At 35.9% G+C, this 23,179-nt stretch overlaps 1 protein-coding gene across 1 annotated transcript in view; it reads left to right on the top strand.

Moving 5' to 3' along the window:
* The window catches only part of LOC131073911 (uncharacterized), a 186,918-nt gene extending 165,690 nt beyond the window's left edge, over positions 1-21,228 (top strand). Inside the window, exons 13-16 of the mRNA XM_058010418.2 lie at positions 2,440-2,664; positions 2,757-2,960; positions 20,333-20,509; positions 20,703-21,228. Of these exons, the coding sequence (XP_057866401.2) occupies positions 2,440-2,664; positions 2,757-2,960; positions 20,333-20,509; positions 20,703-20,930 (834 nt within the window). The 3' untranslated portion in view covers positions 20,931-21,228. The remainder of the gene's footprint in view (positions 1-2,439; positions 2,665-2,756; positions 2,961-20,332; positions 20,510-20,702) is intronic.
* The last annotated feature ends 1,951 nt before the right edge of the window (positions 21,229-23,179 follow it).

Raw genomic sequence — 23,179 nt, 5'->3', positions numbered from 1 at the left:
AAAGGAGATACTTTGCCTAATTTTTATGGATCAGTTCAAAGCTGTAATAAATCCCCAACCATTCCATCTCATTTGCCCATGAAATACGTAGGCAAGGACTGACCAAGGAGGGAATAGATACCAGTTCAACCATGCCTCCTTTTCTTGGTGAGATGATTAAAAAGAGAAACTTGAAGAGCACATGTATCATCATTATATATAAAGGAAAAATAACAACTTATGTGATCCAAAAAGAATTCATATGGGTGTACTCCTCAAGGAATAAAAACAGTTACAAAATTTTCTTTGTTGGAGTTTTCTACCCCTCACATCTTTCCATGTTATCTAATTAATGGCTTTACTGGTGTGAGTATATATAACAAATGTAGTGATATTGAGATTGAAGACACAGAAAGAATGAAGACGTGGATAGGCAAAGCAGCACTTGAATACAGTTATGATGAAAAATCCATTTAAAAAATCTAATTACAATGACATGTGATCAGATATCTGTGAGTGACCATTTTATATGGCATTTGAAACAGTTGTAGTTTGTATGGACAGCTGCCAAGCATAAAGAATTCTTGACAAATATTATAGTTGGAAATGCACCAAAGGATGCACTTACATGTTTCATGAATAGCTATAGATGGATAATCTGAATAGTTATAGTTATGGAGGAGGCAACTCTTTTCAACGACGTGCCTCTTTTTAAAAGAAAAGATAATGACACTCTCTTAAAGGATAATGGAACTGACTTTTATTAAGAATGTGATAACAAGGTTTGTTAATCGACTGGATACACTCTTTTGTATTGCTTCTCAAAACAATCACGTCTTTCCAATCTTTCACACAGGAATTTTATTTATTAAAAGGAGAATATGTTGGATATAGAATCAACTCTATCAAGATATAGGTGTACTAGATGAGTTCTGTCTTGAGTTTATTTAATTTTATATTATAATAGATCATATTTTAAATTGTCAATTAATATTTAGAAAATAAGTTTTAATGGATGTTCTTATATGTTTTGAAATAGGTTTATTGATAATCATTAAATCATATTTTTTTAATAGATCTAAAAGGATGGTTTTGCATGAAAAAAAATGTTCATATAAAGATAAAAGGAAAAATGATTTATGAACATGGATAAAATAATTATGTTTGAGAAATATTTTTAGCTACTATGTATACAAATATAAACTATGGATCAATTTGACGGAGAAATTTGAGGTGAAAGCCCTTGTAATGCATTTTTCTCTGTGGTGGAGAAATTTGAGGTGCAAGCCCTTGTAATGCATTTTTCTCTATGGTGGAGAAATTTGAGGTGAAAGCCCTTGTTAATGCATTATTCTCTGCTAGAGAAGTTTGAGGTGAAAGCCCTTGTTCCACCCTCTGGGAGTAGCCATGGTTGATGTCATGTTGAGAGACTCCATGACAACATCACGTTGAACGGCTCCGTGATGAGAGCTTGTGTTTATTTCACTCATGGGAGTAGCCATGGTGAACATCATGCTGTGTGAATCCATAATGCTATCACGTTGAGAGAATCCGTGATAAAATGTTGCTTTTTACACATATGGGTGTAGCCATTGTGTTTGTCATGTTGAGAGACTCCATGACTTGAAAATCAGAAAATAATATCTCCTTTGCTAAGCGAGTGTGTTAATGTTTGTGTACGCTGCACGAGATTTTATTTTATTCGTTGGTTGTTAATTCGTTTTGCTTTCTTGTTCGGTGATTAGCTGGAAGTATAACAACTTCCTCTTTTATCGTCTCCGACCTGTGTATGTGCTGGCAACCGTTTAATTCTTCATGGATTTCTTCCATTTAAAGTTCTGTGTATGTCGGTTCTGTAACTATCAACTTCTTTTGGTGCTTGGCCTTCCGTCTTCCTTCTTCATGAGTTATATCGGGTCATGTTCATGTGCTATATATATGCCGAGAGGCATGAAGTTTAAGTGATTGGACATATATAAATAATAAAAAGCCTATGTTCAAGCCGTATTGAAGCAGATATCAGTTGTCTGAGACATTATCGACTTATTCTGTTAATTGTCAAGTTATTAAGCTTGTGAAGCTTTGTATCAGATTTGTGCCTTTAATAAAGGATGATTTTTTTTGGTGTGGCTAGGTTTTTCACCTTCAGGTGGAGGGTTTTCCCATGATAAAATTCTGTGTATCTTGTTCTTGTGAGCTTTTTCAAAGTTTCAGATTTTTATGTCTTACCTTTACGGTTCTAACATTAACAGAAGCTTTTGCAGCCTTGCCATTAAATTTTGAAAGAAACATGGTAGGAGATTATCTAGTATGCATTTTTAAGCTTTGTATGGTTGGGGTTTTCAGATGATTTATCTTTTCTAAGCAGGACTCGATTTGGATCAAAATTTTATTTATTTAACCTTATCCTATAAAATTGGATTTTGTTGCTGAATTCCTTTTAACAACGAAATGATGCAGTCCACAGATTATCTACTTGTTGCAGAGAGGGCAGCAGAATTTATCAGTACCAAACTATATGATGAGGGCACACATAGGCTTACACATAGCTTCAGACAAGGACCATCTCAGGCACCTGGTTTCCTAGATGATTATGCTTTTCTAATAGCTGGTCTTCTTGATTTGTATGAGGCAGGAGGAAGAACAAAATGGTTGTCATGGGCAATGGAGCTGCAAAAAACTCAGGTGAGCTCATGGTTTTGATGAATTCAACTTTCATAGAATTTGGTTTGTGTCTCTTCTGCAATTGATGGTATTTAAATCTGGAAATGGTGCAGGATGATTTGTTTCTTGACAAGGTTGGTGGAGCTTACTTTAATACTCCTGGAGAGGATCCTTCAATTCTGTTAAGGTTGAAGGAAGATTATGATGGAGCCGAGCCTTCTGGGAATTCAGTTTCTGCTATCAACCTGTTACGTTTATCATCTATGGTTTCGGGTGATTTGTCTGAATCATACTCTCACACTGCCGAGCATCTTTTGGTATTGTTCTTCATTTTTTCCTGTTCCTGTTTGGAAAAACATTGAGATCTGTGGAGCTATTTTAACTGCAGCTGTATGTTCACTCTCATTGTGATTGTAGAGTTGGAAAAATTATTGCCTTGTCTGTTTGGATACTATTCCATACCTATGCTAATAGCCCCATGCATCCCTCCATATAACCATGTACATTTGTGTACACAGCACACACATGTACACTAACTCTAAATTTGTAATGTCATTGGACTTGTGCCTGCAGTCATTTCTGCACCCCGCCTTAAAAGCCAGGAGTTCACTTATAGTATTTTCTATCCTGGTATGAACTTTTCATAACTTAACACGTCAGAAATCATACACACAATGTTAAGGCACTGAGCTTTAATCTGTGTTTGGGCTCAGTGAACAAAAAAATGGAACAAAACTTAATCAATATTTAAGATGTTACAAGAATGTTCACCAAAATATGAATCCCACATATTATAAACTATCAAAACTATCAAGATGCTGAAATGTATAAAAAGTTTTCGTTGTTGGACAAAAAATCATGATATAGAAGAATTTACAGAACTAAATATCCATTTATTATAAAAAGCTCTCCTGTATAAAATTTTAGAATAAAAGCAAACCCAAATTTTAAGTCATTCGCAGTCACAACTTCAAATATTTGTAGGAAGAGATGATTGGATAATCAAACCATAAACTTAAAATATTAACCTGGTATACTGAGTTAATTTGCAAAGAATATTGTGGTAACATTTTGAGAATAAAGTGAATGTCAAAGTGTAATGTCCCTGTTTAATTATTTTGTTAACTTTGTAATTTTTCCAATTTCCTCTCTATGCAATTCTGAAATAACTATGGAATACTGAACAGCAGTAATTATATGTGGTATGTGTTGATGTGTTTTAACACAGAATAAAATACTAAGCATTCTATCCTCTCTTGAACAAAGAAACCTCACATGCTAAACAATGTGATCAAATAAGGTGACTCCAAGGTTTACAATGTGAACAATTGACTTTATATTCTAGATATATTCAATGTATGATGTGATAATGTTGGTAATTACAAAGGGACTTACGTTTTGAATCATCACAACTAGAACATGGAATTTTGAACTCACTTGGAAAATAAAAGATAAAAGGATGAAGGGTTAAGGAAATCTAATCTAAAACTAAGGACAATGAAGATAATAGATGATGTTTTGATAGACAAACTCCTTCAAACAAATCTCTTCTTTGTTATGATAACAACAACTACACAACACTGGTGTGATCTCCAAAGGTAATGAAAGGTTTTCATACTGCAAATCATTCATCTAAATACCCAATATCGACGGAATCCAAATGAATCATTTACAATCGAACTATTGCAATAATGAGGTTCAAGCTAAGTTTACATTGTAGCTTACAGTCAACAAACCACAAAAAGTATGAACGGAGGAATTCATCACATATCATCGCACTTCTACATTATAATCAATGAACTTTAACTAAATTTGAGAAGTAACAAGAAACCATGCAAAATGTTGAAACAACACATGAAGATCCACCATGCTTCAATGAAAGTTATGTATTAATTCTACCATAGTCTTGGCGACAATCTCTAGCTTCCTCCTACTCTACTGCTAACTGCCAACTATCAACTATTAACTATTCACCTTTATAAATGAGAAGGCAATGTCTTATATAGACATCCCAATTAAAATTCAAGGGCCCAAATTGATTTGAAATCAACTGCCGACATTACATGATGAAACCCTAATTAGGGTTAGTTACACCTAACCCCTTTCTGGCCAATGAGAAAATTACAACATTTTGGACATGTCCTTAGAATTCAGACCAATGAGAAATAGGATTAGGTACATTGAACAATATTAGATGTAGTGCCACATGTCATGTGTAGTTGTCCGCCTCGTAAGATGAGTTAGGTTCATTGAACTTGGATGCCTTGACTTCGAATTATTTGATTGGTTGATGGTGACTAAGTGCCAACTCAGCTTGTTCCTTGTAAATCATCACAAATAAGTCTTCCATCTTGAGCAATATCTCTTGATATTCAACATTTCAAATTGCTTGATGTGATGTGATGGATCATATTCCCAAATTGCATCATCCTTGATGATCAAGTCCAATTTCGAACTTTTCTTAACTCTTCTGAAATGTAATGTCCCTTCTCAAATGACAGGCCATAAGAATTCAAATTCTAGCCTTTATTATTCCTGAGGTTAGAATAAATGAATAATAAGAGGGAGCAATTAAGAAAAATATTAAGAGGAGCCCGGAAAGCTATAATTGAAATAATAATTATTGTAATCTTTCGTTGAGGGTCATTAAAAAGGGGCCACTTTTAAAAACAATGTTATATTACCTAGGTGGGCGTTATAGGGTACAAGTAATAATTATTAATTAATCCATTATTCACCTAGGTCGATCCTAAAGGATAAGACTGGAAGATTCAAGAAGCTTCAGTGGTCATTATAAAAGGAGATTGATGCTGCCACATTAAGGATTCATTCATGATTATTATGGTTTACTTCAACATTTCCAGAATTCTCTGCAAATCTGGGTTTGACATAGGACGACACCCCTGTGAAGGCTGTTTGGACGTAGCCCCAGTCAGCCATCTGTGATTTCAGTCCAATTGGGTCAGCGAATTCTATACAGCAGCAGTGGGGGCAGCATGTCAAGGAGAAGGCTTGAACATTTTAAGAATACCGCAGGGTCTCTGGTTATTGGTTATTGCTGTAGTCTTCCTGAAGGACAGCGCTACACTCTCAGTTGGCTATATTGCTCACAGCGGGGTCCCATCCTCGGTCTGGTTGCTGGCAGCATTGATTCACAATATTACCAGACCCTGACTTTAGCAATCTGCCTTAAAGGGAATTGCTGTTATCAAAGGAACTTCAGCCTGGGTGAGAATTTGTTAGAATTGGTCTTCAGCTGTAACCTGCATACAACTGTGTCCTAAAAACTCCCAAGTATTGTGATCTGTTATGAAATGAGCAAAGTCTATTTCTAACTGAATTTTCAGAATAATTGGATTTGAACAACAATTTTCATAAAAAATGAACACTCTTTGTAGAACTGTGATAAGAGAATATTTCCAGATTGTTTGTTGACATAATTCCCTTAGCAATAAATTATCCTTCCGGTTGGCATTTAGTTGGTGTTTGGCAAAAGTTATTAGTTGAAATATTACATGAAACTATCACAATGTCCTTGATCACACTTCAATTTTACATGCCGACATTCGGGAATTTTCCTTCTTGTGATGCATTTCATCTTCATGTTTGAGAATTCACCTTGTTCTCTCCTTGATGATGTTTGATCCTGAAATGTGGAACACGTCCTTGATATGATTGAACTCCATGTAGTAGTTGTGAAATCCATTTTTGTACTGACCTTGATTCTTGGATTTCCAAAGGAAAATCAAGATTGTTGTAAAATTCCCTCCTTATGCTGATTCTTATACTTGATGTCGAGATGTTCTTGTTGAGACATGGACCAGCTAGGACTCAAACCTAGGACCTTCCATACGCTGCTGGAGTGCTCTACCACTGAGCTACTGGCCCCTCTTGGACCAGTCCATCGTCGGTCCGGGTGTGGCTTATTTCCAACACCAACACCCCCCCTTAAGCCACACCTCTCGTGTGCTTGGGGCTCCTAGCCTGGACCTGGCTCTGATACCATGTTGAGACATGGACCAGCTAGGACTTGAACCTAGGACCTTCCATACGCTGCTGGAGTGCTCTACCACTGAGCTACTGGCCCCTCTTGGACCAGTCCATCGTCGGTCCGGGTGTGGCTTATTTCCAACACCAACAGTTCTTCATCATGTCTCTGCCATGAATGTCTTGAATATGCATTGTTGAGTCCTTCATGATGTTGATTTGCCTCCTTGTGCATTCTTGTGCTTCCTATTGAAGCCCTCTCCTTCCCAGTTGCATCTTTTCTTTCATCCTCATGCTCCATGCATCAGACCTGGAAAAGACAACATTTTGAAATTAAAAATCATGTAATAGTAACAAAATGAACTCAATCTCATGAAAATAACACAAATCTTCCATCAATCAAGTGTGAAAACTCCCCTTTCAAATCTGGACACAAATTTCTAGGGCTGGAAATGATGTTGCTTGACTTGTAATATGATCTAATTATGCTTGAATCAGAATGCCCTAGTTGGAATTTTTTTTGCATTGAATCAGGTCTGACTTATACTGCTGTGCAAGGTGATGAAGCTGGAACAATTCACACTAGTTGAGGCAGAATTTCGCACCTAATTGTGACCGGGAATGAGCTTGGTTACGGGTTGATTAAGATGGTTGATCAGGTATGCTGAAGTTTACACTATATCAGGCAGAAATTCACACTTAATCAGGCCTGAGAAATGATAAAACCACCTTCAGATCAGACGCAAGGAGGCTTCAATAAGTTCCCATAAGGTCTGATCTCAAGTTCGGACCATTAGGTTGATGAAAATTCGCTCCTAATGCAAGAAAAATCGTTTGAATTCTGCTATTGAAGTCGGCTCCTCCTTATTCACCTTTGAATTGGATTGAATTTGCAAATGGATGTTAGATCTCCTCTTTATATGCTTCTTTACCCCTCAATCATCTTCACCTCCTTTAGCTGACCTAGACACACTTGCTGTTTGGAAAATGATTTAATTTAATGCTTACTTAGGTCAAGTCGGCAACGATGTTTCCATAAATTTCCTTATCCAAGTCGGCTGGCCATGTGATTTTGATTTTGCCCTTGGATCAGCGAAATTTTTAAAGGTTTTTACTTTTCTTCCCTAGGTCAGCTGGGCTAGATTTGCAACTCTTGGCATTCTTAAGGGGGGTATAATAGAAGATTGGCGCACCTATCAAAGCATTATCAAAATGGCATCAAACAATAATCTGCTCTGCCATGATCTGTGAGTTAGGTCTGATTTCTGATTCAAATGTGTTAGTTTTTAGATTTTCAGATTAACACAATGCTCAGAAAATAGAAATCTATCTAAATTTCCAGATTAATGTTGAATGCTGTTAGTGTTGAAGTAGAGAAATGAACAAATAAACTCACAACACACAAGTACCCTGGGAAAACCTCCCAGGACGAAAAATCCAGCAGGAAAGATCCTCGGATCTGATTATGTATTAAGCATAATGTTCTGATTACAACTTATCTCTTAGGGCTTTGATGAAGGAGTTCAATCAGCAAATAGGTCAGCACACAAGCTGCTTCTTAGGTTGTCTCCAATAGGTCTGTAGTCTGCTGTTTAGGTCTGCACTTCTCCTTAGTGGGTGAATCAACAATCAGATCTGTCCTTTCAGCATTCACAGGTCTGCTATAGTTCTGAGATTATATGCAGGGCCAGCACCTCTACTTGAATGGAGATCGCACTTTCAACAGCAGAGATGACAATGAAGGAGGAGCTACAAAGTTCGCACTTGACTGAAAATGAGTTCGCACCTTTCTGATGTATTTCGCATTAGCTGATTGCAGATCGAATTTCACAATTGATGTATGTGTTGTGTGTATAATGTTTCACTTTGCATCTTTATTTATATCCACCTTATCCTTAATTAGGTCAGCTTTTGAACAAGGTATTTTGGCGCCAAGGATATTGGAGTAGCGTGTTCTTTTAAGAGGCTGGCCCTATTTGGGAGTGGCGTGTGGGAAAGGGCCCAGCCCTAGAAAGTGGCATGTGAGGAAAAGGGCCCAGCCCTAAAGGGCGGATTCCAATGTTGCCTTAGGCAATTGGAATCCGCTCTTCACCCTAATTAAAAACCAACACTCCCTCTTAATTAGGGAGAAGAGAATATAATCAGAAAATCGCTATCTTCCATCTTGCACACAAGCAAAGAATGGATTACATAATCAGAACATAGTAGACTACCATCTTGCACACAAGCATAGAATGGAATTACATAATCAGAGGCCTTCCATCTTGCACACAAGCACAGATTGGAATTACATAACAAAAGATCTTTTCATCTTGCACACAAGCAAAGACAGAAGCCACCTTACATTGCTCGCAGAGGGTGTTGAGGATCTTTTCTACCATCTTTCATTGCTCGCAGAGGATGGTAACAATTATTCTTCTCCCTGAGAAGACTACCACCTTACATTGCCCGCAGAGGGTGGTTGATGCAACACAATGCATCACTAGGGATGAGACTCACTCTCAACCAAGGTCTCATTTTCTGAAATCCCAAGCCTGTCTCTGAAGTACACAAACTTCACCTTGGATAGAGGCTTGGTGAGGATATTTGCAACTTGATCATCAGTGCTGACATACTTCAGCTGAATAGCACCTCTTTGCACCATATCTCGAATGAAGTGATAATGAGTTTCACATGTCTTGACCTGTCATGAAACACTGGATTGATAAACATCTTGATACATTTCTGATTATCACAATGTATAACTGTAGGTACCCAAGGTTGTCCAAACAACCCAACAAGAAGCTTATGAAGCCACACTGCTTCTCTAGAAGCAACACTTGCTGCAATATACTCAGCTTCCGCAGTACTTAGTGCAACAGAGGATTGTTATCTACAAGCCCAAGAGATCACTGCGGATCCTAAGCTGAAACAAATGCCAGAAGTGCTTTTCCTGTCTTTGACACTTCCAGCCCAATTTGCATCTGAATAACCTTCCAAGGTTATTGAAGTGTTAAGTGGATACTTCAGCCCATAACCAACTGTGCCTCGCAAGTATCTTAGGATGTGCTTGGCTGCAACAAGATGAACATGTTTGGGCATGCTCATGAACTGGCTGAGAGCATTCACTGCATAGCATATGTCTGGTTTAGTGTTAACTAGATACATCAATGATCCAATCATCTGCTTGTACTTCGATGGATCTGCAAAATTAGAGTTAGCTGCAGAAACACTCAACTTATTTAAGTTAGATTTCATAGAAGTAGACATAGGTTTACAATCCATCATTCTAAATCTTTTCAAAATATCAATAGTATACTTTCCTTGACTTAGAAAAACTTCGTTAGATGTTTGCTATACTTCTAGACCTAGAAAATAATGCATTAGACCTAAGTCCTTCATTTCAAATTTTGAAGCTAATTCTTTCTTGCATCTAATGATAAGTTCATCTTTACTAGTAAGAAATAAATCATCCACATATAGAACTAGAATTAGCATTTCATCATTAGATATCTTAAAGTAGATGTTATAGTCAGCATCATTTTTACAAAACCCTAAACTTAACAAGTACTTATCAATTCTTTCATACCAAGCACGAGGGGCTTGTTTGAGGCCATATAGAGCTTTCTTCATTATGCACACATGAGTTTCTCTATCTTGGATCTGATAACCCTCAGGTTGTTCAATATAGACTTCTTCCTCAATGACACCATTAAGGAAGGTAGTCTTAACATCCATTTGATGTAGATTCCAACCTCTAGCTACAACAATAGCTATTATAGTTCTAATAGAGGTATATCTAGCAACTGGAGCAAACGTTTCTTCATAGTCTATGCCTTCCTTTTGAGAAAAACCATGAGCTACAAATCTAGCCTTATATTTTTCAATACTACCGTGAGCATTATATTTAATTTTAAATAACCATTTAGAGGAAACAACAGATTTACCTTAGGGTCTAGGCACAATGTCCCAAACATCATTCTTGATGATTGACTGATACTCTTCATCCATATCTAGCTTCTAGACATGATGGTTCAAGGATTCTTCAACATTGCATAGCTCAGACTCAATGAGATTGCACATCAATGCAACCTAGTTGGAGAATACCTGAGGTCTCTTGGTTTCTCGGAAAGTGCCACTGGGAGCTGCAAATCTTTCAACTTCTTGAATGGTGTTTCTTACCCAAAGTGGCCTCTTTTTGCTAACAACAATGTCACTAGGTATATCAGTGGGATTCATAGGCTCAGGTGGATCATTATGCTCTTCTTGAGGTGGAGGTTCAACAGGCTCCCTCTGAATCTTAAGGTTAGTATCAACATTCATATTTTGATTGTCATTAGTTTCATCAATAACAAGAGAACCTTTTGATTTTTTAAAGGCAATATCTTCTTCAAAAGTAACATCCCTACTTACCTCAACATACCTTTGACCTAGAATATAGATCCTGAAGGCCTTGGAGGATTCACTGTATCCAACTAGCATGCCTTTCTTCCTGGAGGGCTCCAACTTGGTTCGCTTTTCCTTGGGCACATGAACATATACGGGACTTCCAAAAATTCTTAAGTGACTGATGTCAGGTTTGGATTCTGTGAAGGCTTCTTCAGGAGTCAGGCATCTATTCTGAATATATACCGTTGTTCTAGAAGCCTCAACCCATAGAAAGGTCTGCAAATCTTGATCATGAATCATAGCCTTTGCAGCCTCAACAATTGTTTCATTTTTCCTTTCAGAAACTCCATTTTGCTGAGGATTGTATGAAACACAAAACTCCCTCTTAATTCCTGTCTCAACACAAAAATCATGAAAGTTACCAGAGGTATACTCACCTCCATTGTCAGATCTTAAACATTTAATTCTTTTACCAGAGGTGTTTTCAGCCAATGCCTTAAACTCTTTAAATCTACTTAAGACTTTATCAGATTCTTTAGATTTCAAGAAGTAGATCTAGGTTTTCCTAGAGAAATCATCTATGAAGATTACATAATAAAGAAATCCACTAGGAGATGCTATAGACATAGGACCACATAAATCAGAGTGAACAAGTTCTAGTTTATCTTTAGCTCTACTTTCACTTTTATGAAAAGGGCTTTTAACATTTTTACCTATAGCACAACCTTTGCATGTATCATCATGAATTTGATTGAGTTTAGGCATACCTTTGACCAACTTTCCAAGGGAGGGAAGTGCTTGATAGTGTAAGTGTCCAAGTCTTCTATGCCATAGCTCACAGGATTCGAGAGCCTCATTAATGAGGGCTTGAACAGGGTTAGCAGAGAGCTTATATAAACTATCATATCTATTTCCAATTACATGAGCAGATTTAAAACTAGATTTCTTAGGCCAAGCAAGTACTTTACCCTCAGAACCTTTATCTTCCAGAGCAGAAATGGAAATTAAGTTTCTTTTAATTCCAGGAACAAATAAGATATCACTAAGGTGAAGTGAAATACCGGAGTCTAAATTTAAGGAAGTAGTGTCAGAACCTCTTATCGAATATCGAGCATCGTCACCAATTACAACATGTAGACTGGTATGCTTTTCTACTAAGTCTGAAAGGAGATCATGGTAGCCTGTGATGTGTCTGGAAGCACCATTGTCAATCAGCCATGTGTTACTGTTTGTGGGTATGTTACTTGACAAGGCAGAGATGAATAAGAAGTCATCATTTTGTTTTGAGACTTCATTTAGGTTGGCTTCTCTTTGCGTGGGATCATTCTGACATTCTTTAGCATAGTGACCAAATTTGTCACATCTGAAACATCGAACACGAGAGATATCTCTTGGCTTCTTCCAAGAATGCTGAGAACTAGGTGGTCTGAAATCTCTATTTCTCTTGGGATAATACTTCTTCCAATTACCACCTTTCTTGCATTGGGCTGCAAGCATGTGTTGATCATCTACTTGAGGACTTTTGAGTTGCCCTCTTGTAATAAGACGCGACTCTTCTTGAATGCAATCATTCTTAAAGCGATCAAGGGTAGGTAACTCAGTTCTTCTACTTATGGTTTGAATAAAGGACTCCCATGAGTGTGGTAGACCATTTAGGGCAATCATAACAAGATCCTTGTCTTCCATGTTATGTCCAATTGTACCTAGCTGATTCTTTATTTCTGAAATCCTCTTAAAATAAGACATAGCAGAATCTTCTTTTGACATCTTGATATTAAGTAATTGCTGCCTTAAAGTAATTGCCCTACTGAGATTGTTAATTTCATAAGTACCTTGTAGATGACTGAATATTTCTCTTGCAGTAGTGAATGAGGCAATGGAGGTGACTAGGTGGTTTTTAACTGAATCAATAAGGAGCTTTCTGGCCTTGACAACATTTCTTTTGAATTGCTTTAGCTCAGCTGCATCTATAGGTTCAGTTAGCTCTTTCTCTTCTATGAATTGAATTAGATCTTCTTCCTCTAGGGCAACCATGATGCGAACCTTCCATGCAGCAAAATTGAGATTTCCATCAAGCCTATCTTCAACTTTCAGCCCCATTGACCTGACCTAAGAATGAGACAACAATATGGAAATAAAGGAGTTCTAAATTCTGAAATCTAAAAGTTGATCTAGCCTATAGCTCTGATACCACATTAGTTTTTAGACTTTCAGATTAACACAATGCTCAGAAAATAGAAATCTATCTAAATTTCCAGATTAATGTTGAATGTTGTTAGTGTTAGAAGTAGAGAAATGAACAAATAAACTCACAACACACAAGTAACCTAGGAAAACCTCCTGGGAGGAAAAACCCAGCAAGAAAGATCCTCGGATCTAATTATGTATTAAGCATAATGTTCTGATTACAACTTATCTCTTAGGGCTTTGATGAAGGAGTTCAATTAGGAATTCCTTGTCAAGATATCACATCTTTAAATATTTCATCATTCATCAATACTCATGACGACCTTGACAATTTTGCAACATCCTTTTGCAATTTTCACAATTATGACATCATTCAGCACTTTTGACAACATTTAGCAATCCTTTGACAATATTTAGAATTTTGACATCCTGACAAGATTTTGCAACTTTTCTGCTTGATGACAACTTCTTGCATTTACAACTTCAATCCTTGGTCTAGACACCGGATCGTGGATTCTGAACATTTGTCATGAGATCCTGGCTCTAAAGTTGAGTTCTTGACATGATCACTCCTTAAGGTTGAGATGCTACACACCTCAGACATTCCAAAGAACACTCAACATATCCATATCCAACCTAGACTGACAAGACAAAACCCTTCTCATGAGAAAAAGGCTAAAAATTACTAAACTATTGCCAAGCTAAACAACTAAGCCAAAACGCCTAAACGAATAAGCAAAAAGTGGGGGTTCCCATTTGCAATGGGGTGATGTGTGAAAACGTCACAACAGTATGCCTATATATATTATTTATACACTTGCATATCAAATTTATAATTATTGCAGCAGGGTGTAATAAACATGCAATGTAAGGCAGAAATATCTGTTGATTAATTGATCAAACTACCAGAATAAATAGCAACCTCCAACTCATGAATTATGTATGGAACATGGGTATGACAGCCACCAAACTGTATGTGGCAGATGCAAAATTAATAAAGACTTTACAAAGGCTGTCTAGCAGCAAGCTCACATATTTAACTCTAATTTATAATTTATTTTCATTCTTAAATATTTTTGCCCATCTCATGAATTTTTCACTTACATTTATTTTTGTTTTTGGGTAAAAAGTGGTATAACATTAATGATACTGGGTGATATGCAGTGATGACACACAACATAAATATGAAGAATTTGAATCATCGTGGTTATTGTAAAATTACACTTACATAGATATAGTTGAACTATATATGGCTGTGTGACTCAGTATAGAAAGCAATGAAAGAAACTTGCATTGACACACACCAACAAGATGCAAACACAGTGACTGAAACAACTCACTGGATAAGTTCTAAATTACAACTAGAAACTCAAACTAAATAATTGAAATTCTTCAACCCAAATGTGATTCCTAAATGAAACTACCTCGAAAGGACAAGAAGGTTTTTGTTCTCCAATCCCAAAACTGGAAACTAATAAGGTTTTCGTCCTCCAAATTCAAAATTCCCGTACACCAAGGGTTATTGTCCTCGAGTGAGAAGATGAACAAAAGTGTTGAAGCTCTGGAAAAGAGTTTGATTTTTATAAACAATATGTTGAAGACGTAGCTTCAGTCGGAATCCTAGATACCGACTCTGCAGATCAAATGTGTAAGTGGCCTATCGGCCTTACACATTTGATCAACCAATCAACCTTATTTAATTCATATTAATCATACCCTATCAGATTTTTCTATTATTACTATGCCTTATCATATTCCATCTATATCGGGTTATTAATGATTAATTATTGCAACCGATTATGTTTGAATCGGTTCAATTAATTATGGTTTGTCAATAACAATTAGGTTTTGTTTATTATCTGGTTTTACAAAAACCAATTGTGTTTGAATTGGTGTATATATAATTCCGATTATATTCCAATCGGTGGGTAACTGATTTAAGTTGTGAATGGTCATTGTGTTCTATGGTGAAGAATCACAACCTTATAAGAAACCCTCTAATATCATATATTAGCATATATGTTTCCTTTGGAAGGTTACACACAAGACATTGTTAATATGCTACAAGCAGATAAAAGTTATTCTGAGAATAACATACAGCTACACAGTAAGAAGTCGACATCCAGCATCCGTATATATATATATATATATATTGTGGTGATTGGAATACACACTCCATAATTATTATCAACTGATAAGAAGTCCGATGCATTAATCTCTGATATATTTTGCAGATTGATGAACATATAGAACAGTCTATAATTATAAAGAGAAATCAAGGAAGTCTGAATTTACTAGCAGAGAGTGATATAGATACAAGCACTCAGCAAACTGATATCTATTCTGCAAATCGAACTTATAGCTGAATTCATAATTGGAATTGATATTCAATTGTGATCAAAGTATTCTAAAATTAAAATATTTACCTGCTATTCAAAAATCAAAACTTAACAATACCCACATATTACATATATTAACACTAATATTAGTAATGTAGATTAGTTAGGGTGGGAGAGGTTTAGATAGATGGATGGAAGATTAGTGAGAAAGATTCTTGTTGATTCTAGCAGGTTTATTAATTCTGAATTAATTACTACTATTCTCGAGGGCTAGCAAGTTTATTAATTCTACATCCATAGAATAGTAGGGTCCACAGAATCATAAGGCTGGACTGCCCCTGCCCAATCGAGCTACCTCCCCCCTACAATAGAGCTACTACCCATTATGTTATATCAATCTTTTCCTTTTAGAGTATATTAATTTCTGCACTTATTAATATACATGGATCACTATTCTTTACAGTTGCTGTTTGTATTGTTATTAATAACAAATTCCAATCGATGCTTATTAATCAAGATTCAATTAACTTAATGATCGCTGCTTTCTCTTATGCTGTCTTGTTTGGTAAACCAATGCTTAAATAGATGGGATCCTTCCTTTGCATAATCATTGCTGCATTTGTTTATCTTAATGACCAACTGTAAATAATTTTGAATATGATCAAGCCATGCCACTCATGAATTCTTCATAACTTTCATCTCTCATTTGACATTAATGACAATGATGACAATTCAATGAAACAATCTTGTTCATGCATTCTCACCAAACTTTCCAACAATCTCCTTATTCTTTCTTTGACATTGATGATGAAAATTTCCAACAATCTCACTAATACACCTTCGGCATAAATGACAACACTCTTGCCTATATTTTGACATTAATGACAACCCCCAACCATCTCAACTGAGCACCTTTGATATCAATTATAACATTTTCAACAAATTCTCTATATTCTTAGTGTCATCCACTTTTCAAAATTAAAATATTGGGAGATCTGTAGCCTATTTCTTTGTTTCCCATAGGCTAAGGGATAAACTTAGAGAAATAATTTAAAAATGATATGTTAACTTCATCCAAGTCACTTTATTCTAAATAATGTAAAATGACAACTTAAATAATATTATTATTTTAATAAAATTGCTATCTAAATGGGGCACTATAAGCCCTTATGTAACATTTTATTAAAAAGTATTTTTAAACACTTTTGGGAGGAATTTTTGGAGGGAAAAGAAAATACAAATTAAAAGGGCCAAAACAAACTTATAGAAGGAAGAGGATTGCTGAAAGGAAATACTCTATTGTGTTATGTTTTGATCAGATTTGAATAGCAGGTAAATATTTTAATTCTAGAATGCTTTGATCACAATTGAATATCAATTCCAATTATGAATTCAGATATAAGTTCGATTTGCAGTATAGATATCAGTTTGCTGAGTGTTTATATCTATATCACTCTGCTAGTAAATTCAGACTTCCTTGATTTCTCTTTATAATTACAGACTGTTCTATATGTTCATCAATCTGCAATATATATCAGAGATTAATGCATCAGACTTCTTATCAGTTGATAATAATTACGGACTGTATTTCAATCACCACGATCTATATATATATATATATATACACGGATGGTGGATGTCGACTTCTTACTGTGTAGCTGTATGTTATTCTCAGAATAACTTTTATCTGCTTGTAGTATATTAACAATGTCTTGTGTGTAACCTTCCAAAGGAAACATATATGCCAATATATGATATTCAAGGGTTTCTTATAAGGTTGTGATTCTTCACCATAGAACCCGATGACCATTCACAACTTAAAGGTTACCAACCGATTCAAATATAATCGGAAATATATATACACCGATTCAAACACAATTGGTTTATGTAAAACTAGATAATAAACAAAACCTAATTGTTATTGACAAACCATAATTAATTGAACTGATTCAAACATAATCGGTTGCAATAATTAATCATCAATAACCCGATATAGATGGAATATGATAAAGCATAGTAATAATAGAAAAATCTGATAAGAGTATGATTAATACGAATTAAATAAGGTTGATTGGTTGATCAAATGTGTAAGGCCGATAGGCCACTTACACATTTGATCTGCAGAGTCGGCATCTAGGATTCTGACTGAAGCTACATCTTCAACAGGTATAGAGTCAATCCCAAGTTTGGGTGGGGAATCAGGAATGGATAGAGAGGGGGAAGCAAGGAACACTCAATCTATGCTAGGGTGGGCCATAAGCATTCAATAGCAGAATGGAGAAGTAGGTCATCGTCGGGCAAACGGGTAGTCAGGGAAAAGGGATACATTTCATCGGCTGGGTCTTCATGTGGATTAACAATCAATCACTCTCTTGGTCACTCACTCCCATCATTGGGCGTTTCTCGTATGGAATCCAGGGTGGGGCGTGGTTCTATTCCTTTAGAAGCAGGGGGACTGTTGATCGAACATCATTTCTGTCATCAGCAGCTATAGTAGGTGGCTATCCATCATTTGGATATAGATCAAGAGAGAGAAGTCAAAGATACTCTCAACATTCAAAGATATTCCAGCTTAACAAATGGGAAAGAATTTTCATTATTGAGATAGATTTTCCATCCTTACTCTCTCAACAAACATCAAACCTGCTCACCGTGTAATTCTCTTTGACTGGTGCCAAACCATTTCTTTAGCTAAGGACTTGTATTTGATAAGATTGTAGCTTGTTTGCCAAAATTTCAAGCATATTTCAGTAGTGTCCTCTAGGGGATTTATGCCATTTCCAGTGAAGGTGATGTTTTGGGATGGGGAGTAGAAAAATCAGGAAATCCCACGGACGACCCCACTAGGGGGAAAGTCTCTAGGGAATGTTTCCCGGAGGGGGGCCTTGAGGGGATGCCAAGGTGTCCTTGATGTCATTGTGACCTTTGTATTGATGGACATGGCATTAAAAGTGGAGGCACAGGAGGGGCTCACCAAGAATCTTCTGGGGGCCATCTCAATTCAGGAGATTGAAATATATAGTGCCCTCCACATTGACAATGGTAGTGCTGATAACAATGGTGGTACGACTCAGTTTAGCAGCTGAATTGTGCATCAGTTTGATGGGTGGCCAATGTGACACAGTGGAGTAGGTACCTATTTGAACTAATAAAATGCTAGGGGCTAATAATGGTGAGGGGCACAAGTGTGGGCAGTGCTTTAGGAGCCACAACTTGAGGGTTGAGCATGAAGCCAAAGCTGCAAGAAACTTTTGAATTTAGTAACCTTGGTGAAATTATACTGCTGCCAGTTATTGCAGAGCAGCAGCAGCCATAGCAACTTGGTATTCATTATGTAATTGGTTGGTCACTAGAGCGGTAATGAATGAATCTGTAGAGCACCATTTCATTCTGATGAGCTGGTTTTTCCCACTATTTTCTTTTTTCTTCTCATGAATTTAGATGATGCTTCATTCAAAAGAGTTTTATTTTATGCCAGCAATAATTGAACCTTAATTTTTTTCGAATTAATTAATTACAAAAATGATATTTTTTCTTTGCATCTTTCCATTTCTTTTCTCTAATCTAATTTTTATTAATCGGTGTGGAAACTACGTTTAGTCTGGAATGCCCCAATATTTAATAAATGAACACTTTTGGAGTTTTTAGGTGTTGAAAGGGATCAACATTATTAATGCAATTTATTGTATGCAACATTACAAATTGTGTAAATATTTAAACATATAAAATCATTTAAATTTATATTATTTATTGTATATTAATATTTATAGCTGTCTTCCCACCATCTCCCTGCCATCAAATTTTGGAAATTTTTTAGCTGTCCCTAGAAATCCATCCCTACATCCCTGTGTTGCCACTGTTCAAGAAACTTGAAGAATTACTAGAATTCAGCGACCAGTTTGCTCCTGGTTAAAAGTAAGATTTAGTTCATCTTGCTCATTCCGTCAATTTTTTATCTGCATTTGATACTTCTTATGCAGCCTGAGACCACCGTTATTATTGGAGTACAATTATTTCATCGATCACTAAACGTGTTTTATAAATCACAAAAGTTTGGTAGGCTGAGCGCTCATTTGGTCAATTCAAGTTCCCATTCACGTCATCACACTGATTTAATATTTAGTTCAAAGGCGATTAGGTTATGAATTTTGTCGGGTTAATTATCTAGAAAAGTGTGTAGATGATGTCCTCGATATCCAGTGAAATGTTCAAGCTGCAGAAGTGTATCACCACTGGGACTCTCAAATTGACGCCTTAAGAACACACATCCTAACTGGCCGTTATATCTGTTCAGTATTTATCAATTGAGAACTTATCATTCCAATATCAACTATCAGCTAAAAATAAAATTAAAAAAACTGATTTGAATACCATAAATTATATATAGGTCCTGATTGCAGAACTGATAAAGAAACAATTCAGAATATTGTCTGGTAGGCCATCGCTTGAGTGTAGACTTAGAACACAATTAAATATGTCAAATGAATAGATGTTCATGAGCCATTGGTTATTGTGGTGTTGTTTCTTATGCATCCTGGCTAACAATGAACTAATATCTTTTGTTGTATTCCTTGGTTGTGTGTATGAACAAGTTATTTTTCTCTCTTTTTTATATGAACAAAGTTTTTGTGTACGTACTATTCCTTTATAAACTCTTTTCAACCATTTCCATTTTTGTCATAGGGATTTAGTAACTATATTAAATTTGTAGGGGGATAAAATCTTGTTTTCTTATTAAGAGGTTGCTGCTTAGAAAGGATTTTGATTTTATTTGAAAGAGGTTGTTTATTTATAAATGAATTTGGCAGGCTGTATTTGAAACACGAATAAAAGAACAAGCCATGGCAGTTCCCTTGATGTGCTGCGCAGCAGATTTGTTAGCTGCTCCCTGCCGGCAGCAAGTAGTGATTGTTGGCCCCAAATCAACTCCAAACTTTGAATCTCTTGTGGTGGCATGCCATGCACTCTACGACCCAGACAAAACAGTATGAATCTCATTTGCAATTATTCTTTTTCTCAATGTATTATTTTCGTTTTATAGCTTAGGTAGGTAAAGCTGCAGGACTATAATAGCTTCGTCCTTGTGTTCACAAGCAAAGTATTTGAATCTTTTATATGCTTTGGGGTGGAGTTTTTCCTTTGGTATTTAATATACACCTTTTCATTTAATTTTTGCAGATCATTCAAATTGATCCAAGAAATAAGGAGGACAGTGAATTCTGGCAAGCCCATAATCCAATGGTTTATTCAATTGCACAGAAGAATCCCGAGGACAAGGCAATGGCTTATCTTTGCCAAAACTTTATGTGCAACCCTCCAGTAAGTGACCCTCTTACTCTTCAGCAGTTGCTTCGTCAACCACCGAAGCCTTCAATATACAAAATGGGAGCTACCAGTAAGCCATGACTTGTTCTTGTTTTTTGCTTTGTATTCTAAATTACTTTGTAAATGGGGACTGCCTAGTTACAGTGTACGACTAGCTCTCATGCATGAAGAATGCATTATTTCTATTAGTTGAATGTATGGTAACTGGAAGTTCAAACAGTTGGGGGATTTATGGACATTGCTGACTACTTCAATAGCAATCTGAATAAAATGATTTTAGTTCCTGCCCTCACAATAAATTATAGATTTCTAGCTTAACTAATTTGAACAATATTTGGTAGTTCTCAAATATTCATTCTAAATTTACCATATTTATGAATGTTGATGTTGTGGAGCTTGGTTATGCTATTTCCTAACAATATTGTAATTTTTTAACTGTTGGAACTTGTATTTATATGTAAGACAGCAATTGCCAAATACTTCTTGCTTTAGTCTTTTGGGGATCTGTTTCACTTATATCGTATATGTATATTTTTTTGGTCACAGTCAAAGCGACACTAATTTTGTGGATCCCTAGATTTCCTTTTGCATTTAACTGGAACCTCTTTTTACCCATTTCCTCATGGTACTTATTTTTGTGCGAGAGTAAATTCTCATAAATTTTGCACTTTTACAGTGAAGGATTCATAATGGTGGTCTTAGCCTTTTAAAATTGGCCCAGACAACTTAGTTGCTTCACTCAGAAGGTATGAAAAAGGAATAAAGTATGAGACAAATTGCACTCGCTAAAACGTGATTAATTGTTCAGCGAAAAATCAAGATGCAAATATTGCAATCTGAATCCAAATAGTAGGATGTGGTTGCAGTTCTCTAAGGACTAACATGCTACCAGGAAAAAGTGATCTTGAACTTTCAATAGGTGTTAGCAGGAAAGCTATTTCAGAGTACGTATTATTGCATTTTGAGGTCAAATAATAATGAGTTGGATCTTGTAGCAAGTTCGTAGGATGTCTCTATCTGAAAAGCAATTGCCAAGTAATATAATGTGGTTATTTTGTTATAGGGTTTGTTTCTTTTATCTAGAATTCTTATAACCACTGTTTTACATCCATAACTAGAGTTCCGAATGAGTGTGATTGTATGTAGTTGCAAGAGTGTGCTTTGACAGTAAAATAAATTTTTGTTCTACTGAGATCTCTTCTATCTGACTACAAACAGTTTTAAAAAGGATGCCCAAGAATTCTGCAACTGTTTTTACAAACAAACTATATTCGACTAGACACTACAGGTTACTTAACAGTCCCGGAGGCAGAGTAGTACTGAAAAGCAGGATAGAACCAAATGACTAGACAATACAAGTTCCGTTCAGTTCTACAAAATTAGTACTATGTGAAAGTCAAGTAGATAGCGAGTGCGGGTCCTAAGAAATGGTTAATTTTATGTCCACCATGCTATCTGTAAGTGTCCTATATAATCCGGAAATCACCTTTAGAGGATTTTGTAAATAAAATTTCTCATCCTAGAGGGGATTGATTTAAAATTTAATACGAACAATATATTTGGTAATATGTTTCAGCTATGTGCTCTCCCCAACTAGTAGGATATTTTTATCTCGCATCATATTCCATTAACCGAAATTCTTAGACGTCTATGATCCCATTATATTCCATACACCGAACGACCTAAATTTCTATGATCCCATCCTATATGTTTGCGCATCATGATTTTTGCCTTGAAGGTATTATAAGCAAGAGCTGATACAAGTAGGCATGTAATGAAAATTTTCCCAAACAGATACTTGACCAATAGAAACCTAATTTTAGTAATAACTATTTTCTGAATAATAATGAACTTAAATATACTCGTCGTTTAGACGATGGGACAAACAACTCATGCATGATTCCGAGGCAAATAATCAAAATCTGAGTAGACAATAAATGTTTTCAGGTTGTCTAAGTAGGATCAAAGACGTGTATTGATAGATTGTTGATGGCATTATTAACACCCAAAGACATATATAATCGTCCATTAATAGGTTGAAGATGGCACACTCACTGCATATTACAGGTTTCTCTTGAGCAAAGGAATCATGGATGTTTGTCTATTGTATATGTGACAACCTTCTATTAGAAGGATAGTTAACTATGCATATTTATTATTTTTGTCTTCTATAGTGTTTTGCAGACATTTTAAGGTATTATCAGTTTTTTTTTCCCCTTTTATTTATAGTGTATTAACAATTTTTGAAGATTCGTTGCAACAAGAATAAAACCATTGACATCCTTACCTTTTCTATCTATGACTGTTTCTCAAGATTATTCTGTTTGTTT

This window comes from Cryptomeria japonica, chromosome 9 (assembly GCF_030272615.1).
Source record: "Cryptomeria japonica chromosome 9, Sugi_1.0, whole genome shotgun sequence".
Taxonomy (NCBI): domain Eukaryota; kingdom Viridiplantae; phylum Streptophyta; class Pinopsida; order Cupressales; family Cupressaceae; genus Cryptomeria; species Cryptomeria japonica.
This window is presented reverse-complemented; position numbering and strand designations above follow the sequence as displayed.